Here is a 27,554-nt window from a genome sequence, read left to right on the forward strand (position 1 = left end):
AACTAATATATATAGCACAAGAGGATTATGAAAAATATAGGCATGAAGTGGATACTCTTAACAAATAGAAGAGGCCAAGTGGGGCGATATCTCAATGAAAAACTACGACATCCTTAATAAAATCATTGACCAATATGAAGCGGATATTATCCAGAGAAAAAGTAGGAAATTTAGACAAGATCTTACAAATACCAACTTGGCAGAGTGTACACTTTTGGTAGGAAATACAACAATATTAAGACATAAAATTGAATTACAGCACTACATAGCTGCTCTGAAACATTACCTTCATCAGAGATAGAATCACAGGAAGAAATTGAAAAAAGACAACCAAGTAGACCAACAGTAAATTTTAACGAATCAGAAGACACCCCCTAGGAATGGCACAAGACAGTCGTACAAAACCACCAGGTTCTACAACACAAAAGACAAATGTATGAGGTATACAAACACAAGCTCGCCGCAAGGAAGCCAGGCACAAAGATCAAACAAAGAACTGATTGTCAATCTATCTGATAAAATTTTATCGACACCTCAAATTGATATCCTGACCAAGGGCCCTTCATTCTGCCCCAATCACTGCTGGGACCTAGTGCAAACTTAAACAGATCTGTTTAAATTCACCCGAAAACTAAAACTTAAATCCTACTTTTCTACTTTAGAACTAAGAAAAAATGTATCCTTTCAACAACATATCTTGAGTGACTTTACAACTACTTAGCAATCTCTCTAGAACTGAGGAGCAAGAACAATCACTCACCGAAATAGCCAATGAACTCAATATTGACACATCATTTCATAAACAATCCAATTTACCAATTAAATCAACTTTTACACCTATATTACCCTCAGGCAACTCAATTGATTTGTTCTTTACAGCTATGATGGAAGATCTTGACCAAGAATCCCGAAAATATGTCAAAAAACAGAAATATCTTCCCTTCAATACCAATTCTAAACAAAGAAAGGCAATTTCGAGAATTACAAGAAGACAATACAATCCGTATAAAAGAAGCAGTTAAGGGAGGCAACATCGCCATCCTAAATAAAAGTGATTATCTTCAAGAAGTCTATCAACAAATAAATGACACTATTTGTTATAAACACCTCTTATGTAATCCTACAAAGGAGGTTCAAACCAAACTCAAGGAATTACTGGACTATTGGTGCTCGAGAGAAATTCTCACCCCGAAGAGAGAAATTTCTTATTTATTGAACATCCAACGACTCCTACCCTATAACTTTTACCTAAAATACACGGGGGGCGCCCAAGGGGGGACCCATTATTTCAGGCATTAATTCTATTTGTTCTAACTTGGGTATTTTCATAGATTCTGAACTACAACCTTTTATGAAGCATCTACCTTCTTTTATCAAAGATATACTACAGAAACTCCAAAATATTGGCTGGCAACCTGACTACATACTCACAACTATAGATGTGGTCAGTCTCTATACTTCTATTAAACACCATAATGGGATTGAAGCAGTTCGGAGGTATTTATCAACACGATCAGTACACCTACTTGAAAGAAATGAAATGATCATCGATATGCTGTCCTTCTGTCCCACAAATATATTTTTTCCTTTGAAAGGACAATACTTTCTCCAATTACAAGGTACATCGATGGGAGCTCGCTTCGCTCCACCGTATGCCTGCATCCTGATGGGTGCAGTCGAACGACACTGGCTCTGGAACGAAGACCTGGAACATCTCTCACAACATAATATCTTCTGGGGTCGTTACATTGATGATATCCTTCTCATTTGGCAAGGCACAGAGTCACTTCTTCAGCATTTTCTTAACTCCCTTACACCTAACAAATGGAATATTGAAGTGACCTACCAAATTTCAAGAACAACACTTCACTATCTGGACCTTACTTTGTATTTTGATAACACCACACTACATACCCGCTTTCATAGAAAAAGTACAGCAGCTAAATCCATCCTACATGCATCAAGCTGCCATCCACATAGCACAATTTGCAATATACCCACAGGAGAATTCAGACTGGCTAGACTCAATTGTAGCAATTGGGATGACTGAGACAGTATCCTCTAAAATCTCTGAATGTCTTTCTATAAGAGGATATAATCCCTCCAGCTTGAAAAACACCAAGGAACACTTTGCTAAAACAGATCGTACTACAATCCTTAACAAGAACAAAACAACTACTCAGACTATTCCCATCCGCTTTATTATATGTTATCACAACGGTCAACAACATATTCGAAAATGACTTCACACAGACTGGTATCTACTCAATAAAAATCCCTCCATTACTCAGCATATCTCTCCTGTTCCACAGATGGGCTTTAAAAGAGCTCCGAACCTTCGAGATAAACTACGCTTTTCCTTTTATCAAGAAAAGACAACATTCAATACCACATGAGATCTCAGTCTGGTTTCTACACCTGCACAAACTGTTCCATCTGTAAACTTAGTTTGACAAAATCCAAAAGTATTTCAATCAATGATCAACAATTCAAGATACGTGATTTTATCAACTGCGATAGCACTAACACAGTTTATCTTATCATGGTTTATCTAGGAAGCACAACTAGAGCACTCAAAATACGAATACAGGAACACTCCCGTAATATACAGAAGGATGACCTAAGATTTCCATTGGTTGAACATTTTGTTAAATAGCTCCCTCATATACGATCATATATTCTCTGTGGCCTAATTAAAATCAAACAACATCCATGGGGAGGCAACCTTGAACTCAAATTGCGACAAAATGAAAGCAAACTTATCATTCGCTTTGATACGTCCGACAAGGCCTCAATAAGGATCCAGAATGGCCTTACTGGATTCATTGGTGAACTATATCTGTATCAATTAGTTATAATAGCTATATCGTAAATGTTTCTATTTTCATGTTTCCTAAGTAGCTCAAATGTTCTTACCATAACATTGTCAACACATAGGACGTCACATGTGTTTCTTCAAATATAACAAATTGAGGTTTAACATCATCTACCAGTGTTTTATATATATATAAGCATGACGCAATCATGCTACTGCACATTCTTAAGAGTTCGCCTTGGGGAATACATCACATTTTATCAATATCAATTTTACTTATTACAACATGCTAAAACATAGTTAAATATTACGATCTATTTTGCCATGTTCAGTTACCTACTGTTTTCCCAGGCTATTATTATTTTCATTCTATACAGACTTATGAGACTATATCCTCATTTTTGACATAATTTTTTAATTCATTTGGATCCTTCATTCTTGTTGTCGTCAAATACAAGGCGTTTCATCTTGATATTCAATTATATACATGACTGTTTAAACATGGCCGACATAACACAAACTAATCATATGAGCCACATTGGGATTAAGTAAATAGAAGTAGGACCTCATGCTTTACTATTTCATTACAATTAAAGAAGATTACTGCATATTTTTTTTTACACAATAAGAGGCCGTAACTCTGTTTAAGGACTAATCCAGAGACGAACATGATCAATTAAATATGGCCGACACAATTTTATATACTTTCTCCAGTCTCATTGGGGTCAAGGAAATAGCAGTAGCACCTCATCTCCTTCTGTTTAAATAAGAAAAACAGGAAAAGGACTTCTTGAAGCTATCTCACCCAATGTGGCGCCCGACTAGGACACCGCGTAAGTGATCATAGGATTAATCCCGAGACATCCTTTACCATAAAACCGGTAATCGATCCATCCTGGGACATTCTATAACCTATTTTTAATAAGACTAAACATATCTACAAGGCCGAGTTGACTATTTTTCTTGTATATTTCTATAAATTCGTTTTCAAATATGAACTGTCGACAAAAACGTTGTACACTGCATATATCCTAACTTCTCAATGTCTTCTACATTTCACCCTTAAAAATGTGCCTCTATATTTCTATATGTGTATTTAGATAAACATGTACTAGGCTTTGTGTCTTCCTATAGATTTATGATAACATTTTCTGCTGTGTCTAAATAATAACACAGGAAATACCATAAGAGTCATGTTTCCTTTACATCATCCCTGCATCAGGTATTAATGTTATTGAAGGCTATGCCAAACCTATTATGTCTTACTCTCGCAGGCCATGTTATCTATACAAATGGAAAGATACGTCATCCAAGATGCACTTAACCTGATTCAACAGGGATTGTGCTCTGAGACCTCTTTTACTCTGTACTATCCTACTGTGTATAACATAATATTATTTTTGCTTGCCTTGTGATTATAGAAAAGTGAGACCCTCATTTAGTTGTTTTATTTGACTTGATATAATAAGTTCCTCTTTGACTTCTTGCTATAGGATTTGATATACTGAAACATTATTCCTATGTTCTTCCACCCTGTTGATATGGATAAATTGTACAATTTATGAAATGTTTGATGATTTGTATACAAAATCTTCTTACCATAAGGTTATATTACATCTATTACCTATATGTGCAAACATCTGACTATGAGAATGCATACTTATGATTTACTGTTTCTACTTAGGTTAATCGCAATGATTTAAAAATTGACTCTTTATGAGGAACAATATTAGCTATGATATTTCTTCACTATAATTACTATCAGATATTATTGACTAATCCCTATCAATACGCAAACAGTAATGGGATAGAAATCTTAACCTTTTTTTGCCAGCACCAATCATGTCTCTAAAAATGTCAGTTCTATGAGCATGAACCTTGAATATCTATTGCCATGAACACTTATTTACTGCTTCTTTCACCGTATTGGGTTAGGCTACGGGACTATCGCTTGAATAATGATCTCTATTTAAAGATTAGAATACTTTTCATCTTTCTTTCCTTTATCACTACACTGTACTAATGGGCTATTGTTTGTTAGTTTCTTTACTTCACACAATAATCTATTATCCTGACTGTTTCACTACTTGATTTTACTACTATTTATTATTTGCAGCCTTGAAAAAGCCCCGGGTGAATTTACCACCGGGGGCTAAACACTTGCCGGTTGTTTTTCTTCATATTCTTAAGAGATCTTCATTGAACAAGATTTTAACAAATGTTCTTAATGTTCAAGCCAAATTGCCATTAATAAATGCACTTAAACTGAACGTGTTGATTCAATGCATCATTTATTATAAACTGAGGCACTACTGTAACCTTGACATTTCATAAAAGTGGGTTCTCTACGTTTTTGGATCTCCATTTCTGATTTGGGGTGAACTGGTCCATACCCCTATTGACAACCCACTAATTGGCAGACAATTGGGCATTTTCGAGGAAGGGAGAAATGGACCTTCTCAACTCTGCATTTTGAATACTAAAAAGAATGTTTGAGGGGAAAAAAGAGATATCTGGATGAGCTGAGGGCCAGTAAATAACCTAATAGCAAAAACCTTTAGAGTTTAACATATGCCTTAATGAAGGGTGAGAATTAGCACTATAATGTAGGAATAGCAGAAGAGATGTAGATAGCACATGTGCAAGATCTGGAGAGAGTAACAGAAGCAAGCTTAATAAATGTTAAACAACTGGAGGGGCTCAGGGAGCAGCTGGCCCTAATGGGCTACCAAATGCACTGTTCAAACAAAATGTGTGATTCTGGGCTGAGTACTAGCGTCTATTTTTAATTTCATCTACACTTGAAACATTGTGCCAACATCCTGGAATCTTCAAAAATGGAAGTCAGTCATCGCCAGATAATTACACGTTAAGGTGTGGAAGCCAAAATCTAGGCCTCTTGCATAGCACAAGTCCTCCTAGCATGGTCAGAGGAGAAACATTTAATAACGAAAACCCAAACAGGGTTTAGGCCCGGCATTGGAATATCAACCAATCTGGCAACTCGGTTTTCTGAAGGAAAATGCAATAAGGAGGAAATCAAGGCTATTTGCCTGTTGTGTAGACCTCAAGACAGCATTTGACCGAGTCTTGCATGACCACTTATTGGGCAAAATTGGAAAGATGGGGTATGCCAGGAAACATGCTTAAGGCAATAATTGCCCTATATTCCGACACGTGGGCCCAGGTAAAAATCAGAGATGGCAGCAGACTGACTACGAAAATAATTACTAGCAAGGGCCTGAAACAAGGGTATGTTTTGGCACCAAGCTTATAAAACCCTTACTTAGCCGACATGAATAGTTACCTGAAAAAAGCCAACAGGCATTCTCCAATTTTGGCAAACAAAGTAAGTGTATGTCTACAGTACGCAGACGATACAGCCATTCTGAGTCAAACAGCAATCGGCCTGCAAAGATTGATCAGTGCACTGGCAAGCTATATTGACCAACCAGGTTTGGAGCTGAACTTGAGGAAAATCAAAATTGGGTGGTTAATGGACTCAAAATATAAGGCACACAAGTTGTTCCTCGAAGGTAAGCAGGTGGTGTCGGTACAATCATATAAATATTTGAGCAAGCGCCTTGGGCCCAACCTATCATGTAGAAACCACTTCAAGTATATACAAGCAACAGCCAGACTCTGACATTTGCATTCAAACTACTGAAAAAATATCAGAAAGGTGCATCATATAATAATTTTTTAACCGTGATGGCAGCTCAACTGTTATTGTCATCAACGTATGTCTTGAAAATACCAGGGCAAGGAAACAACCATTTAAAATCAATTGCACGTAAGGGCCTATAAAGCGGTTTTCAATCTCCCAAAAGCCTTCTCAGCGGCCCAGGCCTGTTTGGAATTTGGCCTCCAAAATCTGAAAAATCAATGCCTCAAATCCTTTGTGAAACTGTGTTGGTGGCTTAGAGCTGCAGCGCAAGGAGCCCTAAGTAAACTTTTCAGAGTGGAGATAAAAGCTCAATTAGAGCAAAAATGCATGAACTCATGGGGTTCGTAGTTAGAAAGAGCTCTAACTGCATTAGAGGTTCAAGAAGCATGGGGCAGCAATGCAGCTTTTGCAAAGAAATTCAATTACTCATCAAAAAGACGATCTTTCACGCAAGACAAGATTACAATGGCAAAACGTTTTGAACCGCCAGGAAAAGGCTGGCGGTACGGGGAGGCGCGGGCCCCGTGCAGCTTTTCACTGTCTGCTATGCAGACAGTGAAAAGCTCGATGGGTGCAACAGCACCCGTCGCACGGCCGCAACACCGCCGGCTCCATTTGGAGACGGCTCCTGTGTTGTGGCCGAGATCCCCGCTGGGCCGTGGGCGGAAGGACCCAGAGGTGAGGATTCTCTGACCCGAGGGTCCCACAACGATCCTCTCCAGACAGATGGAAATGAGCACAGGGCCAGGTGAAAGCCTTCATATTAAGTTAATCGGCGGCTCTTGAAAAAAGCCGACGTAGAACGTGGTCAAGATTATGTTCAGAATTGTATTGTTAAAGCTGCTTTTGATGGTGAAGTATAACAATTGTTGAAAATGATCAGTTGCATGCACAATCTTATACGAAACAGTAATGCTCTTCCTTTATTTTAAGGTAATGATACTTGCAAGCAGTTATAGCATATGGGTGGTCTGGGCTAGCTGCAGGAAAAAAGAGGAATACAGAGGATGACAACAGACTATTATGGACACTAGTGAACTGTGATTGGCTGTTTTTCACTTGTGATTTTTACCTAGTTCTTCAAGAAATGTAGTTTGTTATCACTGCTAAATGGCTAATGAAAAGAAAATGATGAAGACAGTACAGCGTAATTTTTGCATCCTTGAAAATACTGTAAAACAAGCTATATTTAGAGGGCTTATATTTCTCACTTCTGGTGAAACCACACTGAGTAAACTTAGAACCCTCTCCACTGACCCCGCAATCACCAACTGTAAAGTAGTCAACATCTTAAGTACCCTCTAACACCCCACACCCTTCAAATATATATCCTTTACAGTGGTTTGACAGCACAATGTTGTTGTTAATAAGCTTTGTGCAGAGCTCGGTTAGTAAAAGAAAAGGGAAGCCAGCCTTGCATTTAGAGTGTGGAAGCTGCCGACACAGCCTCTTGCCTTTTTCCCATCCTCGTCATCGATTCCTTTCTTGAACTCCGTATCGAAGGAGCCTGCCAGCTCATTGAACAGCCCCACCTCCTCGCAGTTCTTCAGGAAGCGGGTCGGCGTTGGAGTCTGGTCTATGGCAAGAAGCATGCAAAGAAACAAGAGACGATGAGAGCATGGACAATGGTCTCAGGATAAGCAGCCAGTACAACTGTAGTCTTGAAAGTCAAACAGCAAAGCGCTGATTCGGTCATTTGTTTGAAATATTACAAATACTTAGCAAAAGCCTGCAAGAATCTTCTGTGGCACAGAGACTGCGCACTTGTTTCCTCTAAACGCTAAATTTTCAGCTAAAGAAAATCTTGAAATAGTGGAAATGTTCTTTCTCTTAATCTCACAATTATAAAAAAATTTTTAACATTGCTTAAACGTTCTGAATACTTGCTTAACGTTAAAGTGTTGGATCTAAAAATGCACACTAATCTTAAATTGCCTCCCATACACCAGCAGAATCGTGACAGGTTTGAAAATGCAGTCAACTTTGAATGTTTGTGTGATTTGTAACATTTATAACACGCACACATGCCATTGAGGCCACTCCAGGGTGCTGAAACTTCAAGATTTCAAACAATATGATACTATAACCTAAGTAAAGAATACACTACTGCAGGAAAAAAATGTGCTTTACAGGCAAGCACAAAGGCACCCTAATCGCCCAGAGACGCAATTGAAGCAGCTTTTAAAATTTGGGGATCTAAGGTTGAAGATAACTTCTGCTCATGCTCACCTCACGCAAAGGTTACTCAGCGCTAACGGTTGGGTACTTGAGCAGGTCCCAGACCAGCTCTCCCCTGCTGCTGAATTGCTCTCTGTCTCGTTTTCACTGCGTTCTTCTTCCTTCCCCCCATTTTTCCGAGTGCTTTCTCCAGCCTTTTGCCCTGTTTTCACTGCTTTCTTCTTCCTTTCCCGTTTTTCCGAGTACTTTCTCCTGCTTTTTGCCATATTCATTGCTTTTTCCTTTCTTCCCCCCGTTATTCTGATTGCTTTCTTCTGCTTTTTGCTGTATTCACTGCTTTCTCATTCCTTTCCCCCCGTTTGTCTGAGTGCTTTCTCCTGCTTTTTACCTTGTTTTTTCTGTTCATCCTTTTTCCCTATTGCCGCTTCTGCCTGCCACCAGTTTTCTGGCCCAGCACCACCCACTGACTCCCAGCTGCTGCACTGCTCTCTCCTTTTTGCCTAATTTTCACTGCATTCCCCTCACCTCACCCAGTTTTTCTGAGTGCTTTCTCCTCCTTTTTGCCCTGTTTTCACTGCTTTCTCCTTCCTTTCCCCCATTTAATGAGTGCTTCCTTCTTTGTTTCCACCGTTTTTCTGAGTGCTTTCTACTGCTGTTTGCCTTGCCTTTTCTCTTCTCATTCGTTTTTCCTCATTGCCGCTTCTGCCTGCCCCCTGTTTTCTGGCACTGTCTAGCCCCACTCGCCACCTCCCAGGACCCCTCCGTCCTCCCAGGACCTACTTAATGGAGGAAGCAGCGTGGCCATGCCAAATGCAACCCCATCTACGTCATCTGCTCCTGGACCGCACCCAGCACCAGAACCTGTGGCTCTTCCACCCCATGAAGATACACCGCCGCTGATCTCAGAGCCCTCGACCCCCAGACACACCAACAACCACTGCTGCCGCACATCCCCACGTACCACCAGAGGACCGTTCTCGTGCTAACACTGCCGCCTCACCTTCTGCACCAAAGCAACAAATGACAGCAGCAACACTGCAAACGACATCAGGGGGTGGGTGCTGCTACTGCTCTAGTCTTGAGTAGTTTTCTGAAGGAAAGAAGGTCCTGGGTCTGTCGTAGATCCGGCGGGAGGGTGTTCCAGGTCTTGGCGGCGAGGTACGAGAATGATCTGCCGCCGGAAGATTTGCATCGGATGCGGGGGACGGAGGCGAGGGCTAGGTTAGCGGAGCAGAGATGCCGGGTGGGGGTGTAGAAGCTGAGTCTGTTGTTCAGGTATGATGGTCCGGTGTTATGGAGTGCCTTGTGTGCGTGGGTGAGGAGCTTGAAGGTGATCCTCTTGTTGACAGGGAGCCAGTAAAGATCTCTTAGGTGGGGGGTGATGTGGCAGTGGCGAGGGATGTTGAGGATGAGTCGGGCGGAGATGTTTTGGAGGAGTTTGGATGAGATACCGGTGTAGAGGGCGTTGCCGTAGTCAAGTCTGTTGCTGACGAGGGCCTGGGTTACTGTTTTTCTTGTTTCTGTTGGGATCCATTTGTAAATTCTGCTAAGCATGCAGAGGGTGTTGTAGCAGGAGGAGGAGATGGCGCTGACCTGCTTTGACATGGAGAGGGAGGAGTCGAGGGTGAAGCCCAGGTTTCGTGCGCTGTCGGTGGGCGTCGGTGGGGGACCCAGCGTGGACGGCCACCATGAGTTGTCCCAGGCGGAGGGGGTGCGCCCAAGGATGAGGACCTCTGTTTTGTCCGAGTTCAGTTTTAGCCGGCTGTCTCTCATCCAGTCGGCGATGGCTTTTAGTCCCTCGTGGAGGTTAGTTTTGGCGGTGTGCGGGTCCTTGGTGAAGGAGAGGATGAGTTGGGTGTTGTCGGCGTAGGAGATGATGTTGAGGTTGTGCTGACGGGCCACTTGTGTGAGGGGGGGGGCATGTAGATGTTGAACAGCGTCGGGCTGAGGGATGAGCCCTGGGGTACGCCGCAGATGATGTTTAAGGCTTTAGATTGGTATGGGGGGAGGCGGACTCTTTGGGTTCTGCCGGTGAGGAAGGATGCGGTCCCTTCGAGGGCCTGGTCCTGGATTCCTGCTGCGTGGAGGCGGAATTTTAGGGTGTGGTGACATACGGTGTCAAAGGCGGCTGATAGGTCTAGGAGGATGAGGGCTGATGTTTCTCCATTGTCGAGGTGGCTTCTGATGTCGGAAGGAAACTCCTCACCACGCATGACACCATCTCCATCATGGCATGTGCACTCAGGAATACCCACGGATCATTGAGCCCCCACCAGGTCTTCAACCTCGGAAGCAAGCCAATCAGCGACGAGCATAGGAAGGTCCTTAATACCTCCATCACATCGGCCTCCTTCCCGCAGGACTGGAAACAAGCTGATGTAAGGCCCCTCCGGAAAAAAAACATCTGCCGACCCAGCCGAATTGGAGAACTACCCACCTATCTCCCTGCTCCCCTACAAAACAAAAGCCCTCAAGAAAGCAAACAACCAGGAACACACCCAACTCATAGAAGACCATAACCTCCTGCACCATTCCGAATCTGGATTTAGAGCCAACCACAAAACCGAGACAGCCCTGATTGCAGCCACAGATTACATCAGAGCCCTGCTGGACCATGGGTAAACAGCAGCCTTTATCCTCCTGGACCTGGTCGCCACCCTTTGAGACATTCTGCCACCACATCCTGATCAACAGACTCCACCACATCGGGATTAAAGCAAACACCCTCAAATGGATCACCTTGTATCTCACCAGCAGAATCTAAAGCATCCATCTCCCACTGTTCACTTCAGAGCCCAAGATCATCTTCTGTGGAGTCCCCCAAGAATCATCCCTCAGCCCGACCCTCTTCAACACCAACATGATACTCATCCCATATGAGAGGCATCCGTGTTTATTGTCACAGATGGAGTTGGTTTTGTAAAAGGTCTTCCCTGTATAATGTTTTCTCTGTTCCACCATGTAATTTCCTCTTGTACCTTCTGCGTGAGAACTACTAGATCTTCTCATCTCCCCACTGTCTGTGACCATTGATTTTGAAGCCACTCCGGGATGGTTCTCATGTTAAGTCTTGCATATGAGATTAACAGAATGCATGATGCCATCTTTCCCAATACTTTTGCCACCGTCCTCGCTGTCAAAGCTTGTTCCTTGTAGTAATGGTGAATCTTTTCCAGAAGGGATTGTGTTCTCTTCTCGTTGGGGAAGGGTTTCCCATGCATTGAGTTTAACCTTGCCCCCAAGAAAATCTTTTTCCCTTTCTGGCACTGGATAAGACTTTTCTTTGTTCAATGAGAAACCTACTGTGTACAGTGTCTTCATTACCCATTCAATGCCCTGTTTGCATCTTTGGTATGTGTTTACTTTTATTAACCTGTTGTCGACATATATTCCCATTCTTCTAAGCTGCACAGCTGCTGCTACTAGGAATTTTGTAAACACTCTTAGTGCAGATTTTATTCCAAATGTCAAGACTGAATTGAAAGTATATTCCATCAACCTCAAACCTTAGGCATTTCTTGTACTTTGCATTATTTAGGATGTGCAAGAAGGCGTCCTTTAAGTCTATGGTTGCCATGTAATCCCCTTCTTGTAGTTGAGGTATGACTTCCTGTAAGATTGTCACATTGAATCGAAGGTTTTATGAACATGTTTAGGAACCTGAGGTCTAATATCGGGTGTAACGATCCATCTCCCTTTGGAATTAAGAAACATGTTGAGTAATGAAAATGTCACTTACCCAGTGTACATCTGTTCGTGGCATCAGTCGCTGAGATTCACATGGTATGCATGAGCTCGCCATCTGGTGTTGGGTCGGAGTGTTACAAGTTGTTTTTCTTCGAAGAAGTGTTTTCGAGTCACGGGACCGAGTGACTCCACCTTCTGTGCTCATTGCGCATGGGCGTCGACTCCATCTTCGATTGTTTTCCCCGCAGAGGGTGAGGTAGGAGTTGTACTATAGTAATAGTGCCCGCGCAATGAAAAATGTAAGTATGTACCTATTAAAGGATTAAGTAATATATATACAAATGTACAAAATTGAAGGTAACTTCTGAACTGCTACAGGCTTCCGGGGAGGTGGGTGGGTCCATGTGAATCTCAGCGACTGATGCCACGAACAGATGTACACTGGGTAAGTGACATTTTCAGTTCGATGGCATCTGTCGCTGTAGATACACATGGTATGCATAGACTAGTAAGCAGTTAGTTCCCCATAAGCGGTGGTTTAGCCTGTAGGAGTAGAAGTTGTCTGAAATAGAGTTCTTAATACAGCTTGACCTACTGTAGCTTGTTGTGCGGATAGCACATCTATACAGTAGTGTTTGGTGAATGTGTGAGGCGTAGACCAAGTGGCTGCCTTACATATTTCTTGCATTGGGATGTTTCCTAAAAAGGCCATTGAAGCACCTTTTTTCCTTGTTGAATGTGCCCTGGGAGTAATGGGCAGTTGTCTTTTTGCTTTAAGGTAGCAGATTTGGATGCATTTAACTATCCATCTGGCTATACCTTGTTTTGATATTGGGTTACCTGCATGAGGTTTTTGGAATGCAATAAATAGCTGTTTAGTTTTTCTGATGTTCTTCGTTCTGTCAATGTAGTACATTAATGCTCTTTTGACATCTAATGTATGTAGTGCTCTTTCAGCCACAGAATCTGGCTGTGGGAAGAATACTGGTAGTTCTACCGTTTGATTTAGATGGAATGGAGAAATAACTTTTGGTAAAAATTTTGGATTAGGTCGTAGGACGACCTTATTTTTATGTATTTGTATAAAAGGCTCTTGTGTTGTGAACGCTTGAATTTCACTTACTCTTCTTAGAGATGTAATGGCGATGAGAAAGGCAACTTTCCAGGTGAGGAATTGTATTCCGCAAGAGTGCATGGGTTCGAAGGGTGGGCCCATGAGTCTTGTTAGAACCACGTTTAGGTTCCATGAAGGAACAGGTGGTGTTCTTGGTGGTATAATTCTTTTAAGCCCTTCTATGAATGCTTTGATAACTGGTATCCTATACAAGGAAGTTGAATATGTAGTTTGCAGGTATGCAGATATTGCTGCAAGGTGTATTTTAATAGAAGAGAAGGCTAGCTTTGCTTTTTGTAAATGGAGCAAGTAATTTACTATATGTTTTGGAGTTGCCTCTAGTGGTTGTATCTGATTATGATGGCAGTACCAAACAAATCTTTTCCACTTACTTGCGTAGCAGTGTCTAGTGGATGGCCTTCTGGCCTGCTTTATGACTTCCATACACTCTTGGCTAAGTTGTAAGTGCCCGAATTCTAGGATTTCAGGAGCCAGATTGCTAGATTCAGCGATGCTGGGTCCGGGTGTCTGATCTGTTGGTTGTGTTGCGTTAACAGATCTGGTTTGTTGGGCAGTTTGATGTGTGGTACTACAGACAGATCTAGCAGTGTTGTGTACCAGGGTTGTCTTGCCCACGTTGGTGCTATTAAAATGAGTTTGAGTTTGTTTTGACTCAATTTGTTTACTAGGTAAGGAAGGAGAGGGAGAGGAGGAAAAGCGTAAGCAAATATTCCTGACCAGTTCATCCATAGGGCATTGCCTTGGGATTGCTTGTGTGGGTATCTGGACGCGAAGTTTTGGCATTTTGCGTTCTCTTTTGTTGCAAATAAGTCTATTTGTGGTGTTCCCCATAGTGTGAAGTAGGTGTTCAGAATTTGTGGGTGGATTTCCCATTCGTGGACTTGCTGGTGATCTCGAGAGAGATTGTCTGCCAGCTGATTCTGGATCCCCGGAATAAACTGTGCTATTAGACCAATTTGATGGTGGATTGCCCACTTCCATATTTTTTGAGCTAACAAGCTTAACTGCGTTGAATGTGTTCCTCCTTGTTTGTTTAGATAATACATCGTTGTCATGTTGTCTGTTTTGACAAGGATGTATTTGTGGGTTATGATTGGTTGGAAAGCTTTTAGTGCTTGAAAAACTGCTAATAATTCTAGATGATTTATATGCAGTTTTGTTTGATGTATGTTCCATTGTCCTCTTATGTTGTGTTGATTGAGATGTGCTCCCCACCCTGTCATGGAAGCATCTGTTGTTATTACGTACTGTGGCACTGGGTCTTGGAAAGGCCGCCCTATGTTTAAATTTATACTGTTCCACCATAGAAGCGATAGGTAAGTTTGGCGGTCTAGCAACACCAGATCTAGAAGGTGACCCTGTGCTTGAGACCACTGTGAGGCTAGGCACTGTTGTAAGGGCCTCATGTGCAGTCTTGCGTTTGGGACAATGGCTATGCATGAGGACATCATGCCTAGGAGCTGTAGTATTGTTCTTGCTTGTATTGTTTGGTTTGGAGACATGTGTTGAATGACCCTGTTGAAATTGTGGATCCTTTGTGGAGTTGGCGTTGCTACTCCTTTTGTCGTGTCTATTATGGCTCCTAGATATTGCTGTACTTTGCTTGGCAGAATGTTTGATTTTGCAAAGTTGACGGTGAACCCTAGATTGTAGAGGGTTTGTATGACTTGATTTGTGTGGTTTGAGCATTGTGTGAGCGAACTGGTTTTGATTAGCCAGTCGTCTAGATACGGGAACACATGTATTTGCTGCCTTCTGATGTGTGCAGCGACTACTGCTAGGCACTTTGTGAATACTCTTGGAGCGGTTGTTAAACCAAAAGGCAATACCTTGAATTGGTAATGTATTCCTTTGAATACAAACCTTAGATATTTCCTGTGTGATTGATGGATTGGTATATGGAAATATGCGTCCTTGAGGTCTAGGGTTGTCATGTAGTCGTGTTTTCTGAGCAATGGTAACACTTCTTGTAGTGTGACCATGTGAAAGTGGTCTGATTTGATGAATGTGTTTACTACCCTGAGGTCTAGAATTGGTCTCAGTGTTTCGTCCTTTTTTGGTATCAAGAAGTACAGTGAATAAACTCCTGTGTTTATTTGTGTGCTTGGTACTAATTCTATTGCATTTTTTTGCAGTAGTGCTTGAACTTCTATCTCTAGAAGTTGTGAATGGTATTTTGATAAATTTTGTGATTTTGGTGGTATGTCTGGAGGGAATTGCATGAATTCTATGCAATAACCATGTTGGATAATTGCTAGGACCCATGTATCTGTAGTTATTTTGTCCCATGCTTCGTAATATTGATGTATCCTCCCCCCCACTGGTGTTGTGTGGGAGGGGTGAGTGACGTGTGAGTCACTGCTTGTTGGTAGTGGTTTTGGGGCTTTGAAATCTTCCTCTATTTCTAGGAAATTGCCCCCCTCTATACTGGCCCCGAAAACCTCCCCTGTACTGTCCCTGGTAGGTGGGCGGTGCGGACTGTGAGGTGCTAGCTTGTGTGGCCTGACCCCGAAACCCTCCTCTAAAAGGTGTTTTGCGGAAGGTGTTATAAGATCCTCTGCTCTGCGGGGAGTAGAGTGCGCCCATGGCCTTGGCAGTGTCAGTGTCCTTCTTGAGCTTTTCTATAGCTGTGTCGACCTCCGGACCGAACAGAAGTTTCTCGTTTACTGGCATGTTAAGCACTGCCTGCTGGATTTCTGGCTTGAATCCAGACGTTCTGAGCCATGCGTGCCTACGGATGGTAACCGACGTATTAATGGTTCTTGCGGCCGTGTCTGCTGCATCCATGGAGGAGCGTATTTGATTGTTGGAAATGTTTTGACCCTCCTCAACAACCTGTTTTGCTCTTTTTTGCAGATCTTTTGGGAGATGTTCAATGAGATGCTGCATCTCATCCCAGTGGGCTCTGTCGTATCGCGCTAGCAGCGCTTGTGAATTTGCGATGCGCCACTGGTTTGCTGCTTGGACAGCAACCCTCTTCCCGGCTGCATCGAACTTCCTACTTTCTTTATCTGGGGGAGGTGCATCCCCAGAAGTGTGTGAGTTTGCCCGTTTTCTGGCAGCCCCTACCACCACAGAGTCTGGTGGCAGCTGAGAGGTGATGAAGACAGGGTCCGTAGGAGGCGCCTTATACTTTTTGTCCACCCTAGGCGTCACTGCCCTACTTTTAACTGGCTCCTTGAAAATGTCCTTTGCATGGCGTAGCATGCCTGGGAGCATCGGCAGGCTTTGGTAGGAGCTGTGGGTTGAGGAGAGGGTGTTAAATAAAAAATCATCCTCTACTTGTTCCGAGTGTAGTTCCACATTATGGAATAGAGCTGCTCTAGCCACCACTTGTGAGTAGGCTGTGCTGTCTTCCGGTGGTGATGGCCTAGTTGGGTATGTGTCTGGGCTGTTATCAGACACTGGTGCGTCGTACAAGTCCCACGCATCCTGATCTTGGTCGTCGTGGCTCATGGCGGTGTGAGCTGGCGAATGTGACGGGGTGTAAGTTGGCGAAGCCGGAGTTACAGGTGGAGGCGAGGGAGGAGGTGTTACCTTTTGTGTTGTTTGTTGCTGAGGAGTAAACTGAAGCGTTCTCTTTCGTTTGACAGGTGGAAGGGTACTGATCTTCCCAGTCCCCTGCTGAATAAAGATACGCTTTTGCGTGTGATCCACGTCAGTGGATTGCAGTTCTTGTTCAAATCTATGTTTCTTCATTTGAGAAGACATAGAATGCTCTTCGGTATAGGAGCCAGAAACAGGGTCTGATGTCGCTTTTTTCGGCTCCGAAAGCCCTGTCGATTGTTTTTTCGGCTCCGAGGTAACCTTCCTCTTTTTCTGTGCCGAAAATTCTTGGCCTCTATGGTCTTCGGCGCCACTGTCTCGGCGTCGATCGGTGTCGACACCGAACTCTCGGTGTCGATGCTTCTGTTTAGCACTCTCTCGGTCCCGAGGAGGCTGCGTGTCGGTGTCTCGACCGAAGTCGGACGATCTCGACACTGAATGGGCCTTTTTCGGTGCCGATTGTTGGTCACCGAGAATTTGGGTGGAGCCATGGCCGGTTGGCAGTGGCGTCCCCTGGGCCTTCTTTCCTTTTTTAAGGTTTGATCTCGACGTCTTACTCACAGTTCTTGTAGAGTGTAGCTCGTCGGAGTCTGAATCCTGGATGGAAAAGGATTCCTCCTGTTCTTCTTCTGTCTCGAACTGTCGACGCTCTTTTGGCGTGGACGCCATCTGCAGTCTTCTCGCTCGACGGTCGCGCAGAGTTTTTCGGGACCGGAACGCCCGACAGGCCTCGCAGGATTCTTCACTGTGCTCGGGTGACAGGCACAGATTACAGACCGAGTGTAGGTCTGTATAAGGATATTTGTTGTGGCATTCGGGGCAGAATCGAAACGGGGTCCGATCCATCGGCGTTGTCCTCCACGCGGTCGGGCCGACTAGGCCCCGACGGGGTGCCGAAATCTACCCCGAAGGGCACCGAAGCGCTTCGATGTTCAACGCGTCGTCGTATGTGTCTATCTCTAACCGGATCGCAACGATACCGTCGAAAATCTTCCGTCTTCAGCTATCTTTCCGTTCCGAAACTCGGAGCGACATGAACACGTCCGAACCCGATGGCGGAAAGAAAACAATCGAAGATGGAGTCGACGCCCATGCGCAATGAGCACAGAAGGTGGAGTCACTCGGTCCCGTGACTCGAAAACACTTCTTCGAAGAAAAACAACTTGTAACACTCCGACCCAACACCAGATGGCGAGCTCATGCATACCATGTGTATCTACAGCGACAGATGCCATCGAACTTGCTGATTTCCTGTTTTGGGACTAGTTATATTGCCCTTTTGTCCAATAAGCCTTTGACCTCCTTGAAGACAAGAGCCATTTCCTCTTTTGAGTGTATCTTCTTCTGTGGCCCCTTTATTGGAAGAAATTTGACTAGTTATATGCAATGACCAAATTGAATTGTGTTTATGGTGCATTTGTCTGAAGTTATTTTCTTCCACTTCTGGAGAAAGTCTTAACCTTCCACCAACTGGGATGCAGTGTTTGAAGTTTAATTAAATCTTCTTTTCTTTCACTGAAAGTTTTTGTGAAAGTCTTGCAATTCTTGTGCAGTCACATATTTGAGGGGGTTGCACCTCCTTTGTTTATTTGTTCTCTCCTTCTGGTTTTTCCTCAAAAGTAACGATGCCCCTGTTGCTGATACTGCCAGCTTTGTTGAGCTGTGGTAGTTTGGGCACCACTCTAGAAGCTTTCATAAGAGCTCGCAGCCTTTAGGTTACCGCTTGAGGTTGGTTGTCATGTCGCAAACGCTCCTCTTCGTAATACACCTCGAAACTGCTGGGCGCCCATGGACTTTGCTGTTTTGTTGACTTTTTTTTGTTTTTTTTTTAGCTTTTTGGACTTTCGTCCACTGAGCTTCTGAACAATGGTTGTCCATTGAAGGGGGTGTTTAAGATATTCGCCTGGACTTCTGGCTTAAAACCCGATATTCTGAGACATGAGTGTCGCCGTAGTGTGATCCTCATCATCTGGTGACTAGATGTGTCTGTTGCGTCCTAAGCAGATTTTAAACATGTATTAGCAATGTTTTTTCTGTTTCAGCAAGATGTGCTGCCCTTTTCCTACACTTATCAGGGAGCTGTTTTAACAGTGCTCCCATCTCCTCCCAATGCTGATGAGCAAGACTAGTGATTAGTGCATTCGAACTTGCACTGCACCAGTGGTTTGCAGCACTAAGTTCCATTCTGTGTTCCATGAGTTCTATCCTCGTGCTCTCCTTTTATGGTGGAGGCCCTGAGGTTGAGGGGATGTTAGCCCTCTTTCTGGCTGTTGCGATTATGGAGTCCGCAGGGACAGTGTCTTTTATATGTGCACGGCCCTTGGAGGAATATTATATTTTGTTTCAGTCCTTGGAGTCACAGCTCTACAAGTGGCTAGTTCCTTATAAGCTTCCCTTCCACTGGTCGAGGATGCTTGGGAACCTGGGTAAAAACTGGCTCCTTGCCTGACTTGGCAGCAATGTTTCCAGTAGGAAGCATGATTGGGGTTTATTCTCCTCGATCTGTACATTAAATGTCAGCTTGATTCTTTGTGACCAGATTGTACGATCTAATGTCATGTGGAAGGGAGGGCTTTGATGGGTAAGACTCTACACCCTCTTCAGGTGAGTCTGCCTCTACGTCTTCTCATTGCTGATCAATGTATTCATCTTCCTCTGAAGCATGATACATTCCAGTTTGATCTTCTTCCTCACAGAAACGCTCTTCTTCGAGGTTCTCGTGTGAGTGGAGGCTGTATTTCCTCAACTTCCATCTCAGATGTGCGTTTTGGATCCGAAGTCTTGAGAAATTCTGAATTCTTTGAGGCTTTCGTCAAATTCCGTCTTTCTTTGCAGAAGTGCAGACATTTCGGCCTCAAGTCTTTTCTTCTTTCTTACTGTCTTTGTTTTCAATGTTGAAACCTCTTTCAACAATGATTCAGTTGTCGATCCTCCGTGACCGGCTCTGGACTGTTGCACTTTCGATGTCAACGTGTCTTTTTCCCCAGCAGAGTCCCCCTTGAGGGCTCTGTGAGACTACATTTTGTAGTTGCTGCCTACGGGTGGCATGTGTTTCAACCCAGAGGCCCCCTTGCGTGTTCGCAAGTCTGTTTTTTCGACTCAGAAGTGTTAGAGGCATGCCCAGTCTCTCTCACCTCTGACTTTCAGCTCTTTTTAGACGCCTGCTCCCCTACATTGATGATCTTCCGATCACCCACTGATGTTTTGCCTTTTGCTCCCTCTGCAACGTTGCTGTCATCGTCGCTTAACACCCCCAAATGTATGAGAGACAGTGTGGACTACTGGCCCTGTAACGTGTGGTGGGCCATCCTCTGTCTCGGTCTTACTTTCAAGGTCTTAAGCGCAAACATGGTGCAGGCAATGCAATCCTCACTCCAATGTTTGAGTGAAAGGCAGAGATACACACCGGATGTTTATCCTTTTGGGTGTACTTATAGTGACAATTTTTGCAAAACTGGAATGACGTTATCTCCATTACTCTGAGTATGAGGTCCCCTGAACGGTCATTCTCACTGCTCCATCTGTCGAAAAAAACGTGCTCTCTGTAACTTCCATTTTCGGCAGCTCCGTGTCGACGATCTGTCCCAGTTAGATTAACTTTGCACTGAAAATCTTCCAATTTTTTTCCAATATTTTTCCCTTGTGTCGGAGACCTCTCGGCAAACATCCATCGCCAACATTGGGGAAAAAAGAATCTGTAGATGGTGACCAACAGTGGGAACATCTGGAGGAAGCTAGGCAATTACACAAGGAGACACCAAATGGTGGCTCCCTCAACGCCCACCAACAAATAAAAAAATAAAAAGAGAAGGACTACAAAACAGTGGATAATTCCGGACCCAACCACTGGATGACGGAGTATCACGTTGCAAAACAAACATTCAAATTTTTTTCAACAAAATATTCCCTGCCTGAAACAGATCAAACTTTTGCAAAAATCTTGAAACCAGTGCAAAGTATGCACCAGTTGCTTACCTGTAGAAATGTTAGTCTAATTGTAGCATAAGGATTAGAATTACACCTCTAAACCCCTCATTACAAGTGGCCTGTTAAGCCCACCAGCAGTGGGAGTTGACTTAGCCCTCTGAATTATAAATTTTATGTCAAGACCGGAGGCTCCTATTATGCATTCTTTTCTAGCTTTAATAAAATAGCAGCAGTCAAAAAACTACACTTCCCAAGAGGCTTAGTAACATGCTAACCAATGGGAAGAAAAAACTTAGGCACCAGAAGCACCAATAGGCAGATCCCAAGGACCATAGAGTACAAAGTTGACTGCAAGCAGCCCTCTTTTCTTGCTGCTCGCAGTCAAGATAAGTACTCCATTATTACTGTTCCATGCATTTTCCAATGTTTTCTGACTATTTTATATGTTATATTGCTATTCTGCTTTTGGTTACTGAGCGCTCGCTCTCTTAGTTGTGTCTTCAATTTTATCTGCGCTGCTAGTGTCCCGAAGGGGCGCGGCTTCCAGTCTCTGCCCCCAGGCCTCATCTAGATTCTGCCTCTCGCCTCAGGGGAGTATCTATTCATTTTTCTTCCTGAAGTGAACTGTTTACTTACCAAAGCTCTCATTTATTATTTTCTCTAGTTTCACTATGGAATCTGATAGCTTCCCTTTGATGCCTGAGTTAAATGAGGATGGGGAGTCCTTTAAACAAGGTCTAAATGTTTTCATCCAGTCATCTGTGGAACAAGCCTTACAGGCTTCTATGGCAAAAATTTCAAAAAATATTGAATGTTCTGTAAAAAATCTGGTGTATAATGCTTTACTGGCCCATTCTGCGGAGGAAAGCAGAAAATGAAAATCGGCTCCATTAATCTCTAAGAAAATTCTTTCCTCAGGCGCACAAACGACTAGTGAGGTTTCCTCACACCAGACTGAGGACTTGAATCCTCCCAGACCTCCTTGCAAGGAGGGGAATTCTTCAAAAAATGGTACGGACTCTGTGCCTTCCAAATGTAAAGCGAAATCAAAAAATACAAGCTTGCATCAAAAATTTTAATTTCCAACATATTAGACACCGATAATGATGACGATAATGATGATGACATGGATGACGCTGATCAGTATGCTTTCTCGGGTGATAATTTTCCATCTTATTCTCCTCCTCCTAAAAAGACCAAACTTTCCTCTTTCGAGTCAACCTCCACCATTATGGATGCAGATGGGGTCCCTATGTTCAATCCTTCTCTCATCCATCACCCAAACTCCACCGAATGGTTTCCTTCTACCCATGTGGGAGAGTATATTTCCTCTCGTCTTCGGCTTCCGTTAGACAAGCAAACTCGCTCTAAGCTCAAGTCTGAATGTCCTAGACCTGTTCTATCATCTAATATCACCGCCACTCCTGCCATTGATCAATCTCTTATAACCTTTTTTACTAAGTTCGGCAAGGATCCCTGCAAAGGGGTTGACAAAGTCTGGACAACTTGTCAGGACAAACTACTCAATGTTGTAGGGCCCTTGGCCTGCATTTTTGACTTGGCTGAATCGGCCAGACTCGAGGATACTCCTATCGATCCTATGGACCTTTCCCTTTGGATACAGAGAGCCTTTTGCCTCTTGAGAAATGCCAATTCGGCTATTATTCATGAAAGAAGGAAAGGTTTACTCCTCAAACTGGACCCCAAACTTGCAACTCTCGATCCCGGTTTCCAGGCTTATGGTAAGCTCTTTGGGGATTCTTTTATCAAAGACCTCCGCAGATACGTCACTACTTTCTCTTCTATACACAAAGCCCAACAGTCTTTAAAAAAGATCTTCAGCCAACGTGTTTTTGCACGGGCCGGTAGAGGCAGGAGCCGCTTTACCGGAGGCACCTACCGCAACCAAGGTCCTAGAGGCTCCTTCAACAACGATCAAGACTTCAAGCCACAGTTTTACCCCCAGAGATGCAGAGGTTTCCACGGCCGCGGCCAAAGATATTCCAGATCAAACAACTCTCAAGGTAAGCCAGTTTTCTTGCCTTCCCGTGGGAGGTCGGCTTCAATTCTTCCTCCCAAAGTGGCGTGCAATTACTTCAGACCCGTGGGTATTAAACACAATTCAGGGTTATCTAAGAGTTTCATTCTCCTCCTTTTCAAACCTTTCTCCCTCCTCCTCCAAAAGTTTCTGCCGAAATGTCCGCTCTCATTGCAACCGAAGTACAGTTGCTCATTTGCAAAAATGCTATCCAACCGTCTCTTCCCAATCCGTCGGGCTTTTTAAGTTCTTTATTCCTAGTCCAAAAGAAAAACAAAAAGTTAAGACCGGTAATCAATCTCAAATCTTTCAACCAATTTGTGATTTATCGCCACTTCAAGATGGAAACTATCATCCATCTCAGGGATATTTTACTTTAAAACGATTGCTTAGTAAGACTAGACCTTCAGGATGCTTACCTTACTATTCCTATTCACCCTTCTCACAGAAAATCTTTACAATTTCAATGGCTCTCAAAAACGTATCCCCTTTCTTTTCTACCTTTTGGGCTTTCTTCAGCCCCCTGGTGTTTTACAAAGGTAATGAAACCAGACGTTGCCCATCTCAGATCTCTCGGTATCAGGCTTATAATCTATCTCGACGATATTCTCCTCATGCACCAAAATGTTCAGTCTCTTCACGCCCAACGTCAGTTAACAAGCTCTCTTCTTACAGAGCTCGGCTTCATCATAAACTTGGACAAATCTATGGTAACCCCCTCTCAACAATTAAAATTCCTGGGTTTCCTCATCAACTCCTGTACAGCTACTCTTCACCTTCCCCCCTCAAAAGTGATTTCAATCAAACAAGAACTTATGCACACCCTTCACAAAGACACCATTTCTCTCAGATCCCTAGCAAGGATAGTCGGTCTTTCTTCCTCTATTCAGGCAATATTCCTGGGTCCTCTCCATTATCGAGCCCTCCAGCGATTAAAAACTTCTCCATCCTCGCAAAGGTCTCGCCTTCGCCGATTTTATTTCTCTAGATTCAGAATCTTGTTTAGAGATTCAATGGTGGATACACCATTTAGACACTTGGAACGGCAAGACCATCTTCCCCTCTGCGCCCGATCTTGTATTAGAATCCGATGCAAGCCTCACGGGCTGGGGCTCCCACTGTGGACCAATATCGACTGGCGGTACATGGTCCGCAGAGGAGTCCAAATTGCACATAAACTGTTTGGAGACGCTTGCAGGTTCCTTTGCGATTAAAAGTTTCACAAAAGACAAAGTCAAATGTTCTATCCTCCTACGCATGGACAACGTTTCGGCGGTCCGATACATAAACCATCTTGGGGGTACCAAATCAAAACCTTTGGCTCTTTTAGCAAAAAGTATTTGGGAGTTCTGTCTCATTCACAAGTTTTCTCTCCTAGCAGAATATCTCCCAGGATCCAAAAACTCCATTCAGATTGGCACTCCCGACATCTCAAAGATTACAGCAATTGGAAACTTCATCCTTCAATATTTCAAAAACTTCTGAACAAATGGAGTCCTTTTCATATCGATCTATTTGCTTCGCGTCTCAATGCTCAGTTACCCCTCTTCTTCAGCTGGCGCCCGATCCTCTAACTTTGGCAACAGATGCGTTTCTACAAGATTGGTACTCAGCAACCAACTATACCTTCCCTCCTTTTGTATTAATCAACGGAGTACTATCTTAAGCCAGACGCCAGAATGCCTCTTTAGTCCTTGTCACCCCCTTCTGGAAGTCTCAGGTCTGGTTTCCCCTTCTTCTCGAGTTGTCCATGGATTTTCCTCTACTTCTCCCTCCGTTCCCTTCTCTTCTTCTAGATCCATCGGGTTCTCCTCACAACCTGATTCTCAACAAATCCCTAACTCTTTCAGCTTGGAAGGTTTCAGGTTCTCCCAACAAACCGCTTCTATTTCGACAGAAGCTTCAGAATTCATTAACAATGCTTGGGCTCCCGGCACAAGAAAAGCATACAAATCAGCTTGGTCTCTTTGGACAAGCTGGTGTGTGGGAAAATGTATCAATCCCTTTTCAACGGATCTAAACTTTATTACTAAATTTTGGCGGCGGAAGCCAGTGCGGGTAAATCCTATAAAACTATAAATCTTTATAGATCCGCTATCTCTATGCATCACTAATGTATCAATGGCAAACCAGTGGGGCAGCATCCCCTTATCTGCCACCTTCTAAAGGGAGTTAAACTTGCCAAACCTCCTGCATCGAAATATTCTTTCCTTTGGGATGTCTCAATGGTTCTAAATTTGTTCCTTTCTTGGCCCGAGAACTCGGATCTATCATTGAAAATGCTTTCTGCTAAATTGACTGTTGTTGTGCCTCATTTCTATCAAACGTGTGTCTGATTTAAAATCTTTACTTGTTTCCTCTCACCAGATTAGGCCTACAGGTGTTTTATTCCACATTACTAAACGCACAAAAAACAACTTGCATACTGTTTTTTACCCTTTCTTTCCTAACAAACCTAAACTCTGTGTGGGTCTTTGTCTAAAATAATATGAGAAACTGTTAACCTCAGAATGTCCTCCCTCCCTCAGCTTCTGATCTCGTTCCATAAACCCCATAAACCAGTTTCTTCGGCTACCTTAGCTCGCTGGGTTAAATGGGTCATGTCCCAGGCGGGTATTAATATTTCAATCTTTGGGGCTCATTCCTCCAGGGGTGCCATGGCTTCCAAGGCCTTTGCTTTGGGTTCCAGCTTAGAGGACATTCTGAGGTCGGCCGATTGGTCTAATGATAATGTTTTCAAAATGTTCTATTGTAAACCTGTTAGATCTGCTACTTATCTGGTGGTTGATATGCTTTAAACTAGCATAATCGGAGTCTACATAAAATGTATATTTTCCTAGTAATTTATGAAGAAAAGTCCTAATTTTATTAAAGACACGGAGGCGAGTATTATCCCACCGCTCTCTACTAATATGTTTCTCTATTCCCTCCCTGCCAATCCAGCACTACCCTCCTGCTCCGGATGATGCCAGGCTTCTTCCATTTGCTTCTCCCATCTCTACTCCGCTGGTCTCCCGGAATTATCTCCTACATGACTCTTCAATTCCTTCAAGTTATGCCTGGATTGTTTCCTGTTGCCAAGACTTGTATTCTTTTATCCCCGCAATGGCTATTATTGGTTCTATTTTTCCTTTGTTTCATGACTCTATGTGAACTGCTCACTCAGGAAAAGAGGGGTGCTTGCAGTCAACATTGTACTCTATGGTCCTTGGAATCTGCCCATTGGTGTTTCTGGTGCCTACACTTTTCTTCCCATTGGTTAGCATGCTGCTAAGCCTCTTGGGAAGTGTAGTTTCTTGACTGCTGCTATTTTATTAAAGCTAGAAATGAATGCATGATACTCGCCTCCGTGTCTTTAATAAAATTAAGGCTTTCCTTCATAAATTACTAGGAAAATCTACATTTTGCAAACAGCTCTTGGGTATTTCACCCAGATTTCACCTGATGCAAGCTGCTGAAATCTCAGGATAGAATGTCAGGAAAAACAGGAGAATCACAGCAGGCATTTCTTTCTTTGGGGATGGTTCTTTTTTGTAAGGTACCTGATCTTTAGGCAAGATTTTAAAGAAACTGCAATTCCTAATTACCTTTTAACAAAGTAGTCTTTCCAATTCATCATCCTGGCAATAAAAAGTTTTCAATTAAATAATTGTCACAAATTGTAGATAAAAAAATATTCATATCTCAGATTAAGACCTTCACAAATTGTCAGAGTTCTGCTTTTCTAGCTCATGTGACCGTTCGCAGAGTATGTACTTGGCAGATGTGTGCTCAATTGAACAAAGAGTCTTCTGTTATGTACAGGGTAGAATCTGGCTTGTTTAGGTGCCAAGCAACTGGCATGTGGCACGAACAGAGCTTCTGCTCACTGTTTTACGAAAATATTTACGGCTTCCCTGGACTGCTTTCTGGTTAAAAAAAAAAAAGCACAGGAAAAATAAAGTTATATTACATCAATGTGAAAATTACCAGCTGGGAATGACTAGGCAGAAAGGAAAGACTCAGTTTAGCTATACTACGAAGCAGGTCTACTACTACATATAGATTCAATCATCAGGTTGTTGTTGTTTGTCAGTTGTTGACGATGACCAAGGACATCACGTTGAGGAGGTTGACTGAGTGCGGTGTGTCTGGCTGTGGCTGATCAGTCCGATGCGGGCTCGGAAAGCTCTGCCGCACATCAAGCACAAGTGGTATGCTGGGCTGGTTGGCAAAGAGGTGCCTAGGGGTTTGCGCAGCTCACGCTTCTTCTGCACCTCTGCAGTGCTGCTCTGCTTGTAGGAGGTAGCTCCTTTGCTGCTGCAGCTTCGCTGGGGGGGTGGGCTTGCACTAGGGTTTCCCAGAAGTCTGGGTCACTGCCAAAGCTCTTCAGAGAGACTTTCAGCGTGTCCTTGAAGTGCTTTTTCTGCCTATTTCTTTCTGCTTTGGAAACCTCTCCACAATGGCATTTCATTCTTTAATCCCAACCATCATGATTTCTGACTTTTGTATTTATGCCACTAAGCAGACACAGCCATAACTAATGATGGACTGGTTTTCCCTAAAAGCTCAAGTGTGAACT

At 43.2% G+C, this 27,554-nt stretch overlaps 1 protein-coding gene and 1 long non-coding RNA gene across 6 annotated transcripts in view; one reads left to right on the forward strand and one right to left on the reverse strand.

Annotated features, from left to right (window-relative positions):
- The window catches only part of LOC138292401 (uncharacterized), a 70,194-nt gene extending 44,009 nt beyond the window's left edge, over positions 1-26,185 (forward strand). Inside the window, exon 3 of the long non-coding RNA XR_011202671.1 lies at positions 25,937-26,185. This is a non-coding gene — a long non-coding RNA (uncharacterized lncRNA). The remainder of the gene's footprint in view (positions 1-25,936) is intronic.
- Positions 1-27,554, reverse strand: part of LOC138292399 (cyclic AMP-dependent transcription factor ATF-7-like) — a 679,599-nt gene that overhangs the window by 279,948 nt on the left and 372,097 nt on the right. For all 5 annotated transcript variants that reach the window (XM_069230978.1, XM_069230982.1, XM_069230981.1 and 2 more), the window contains one exon: positions 7,901-8,058. In XM_069230978.1, the coding sequence (XP_069087079.1) occupies positions 7,901-8,058 (158 nt within the window). The remainder of the gene's footprint in view (positions 1-7,900; positions 8,059-27,554) is intronic.

This window comes from Pleurodeles waltl, chromosome 4_2 (genome assembly GCF_031143425.1).
Source record: "Pleurodeles waltl isolate 20211129_DDA chromosome 4_2, aPleWal1.hap1.20221129, whole genome shotgun sequence".
NCBI classification, from domain to species: domain Eukaryota; kingdom Metazoa; phylum Chordata; class Amphibia; order Caudata; family Salamandridae; genus Pleurodeles; species Pleurodeles waltl.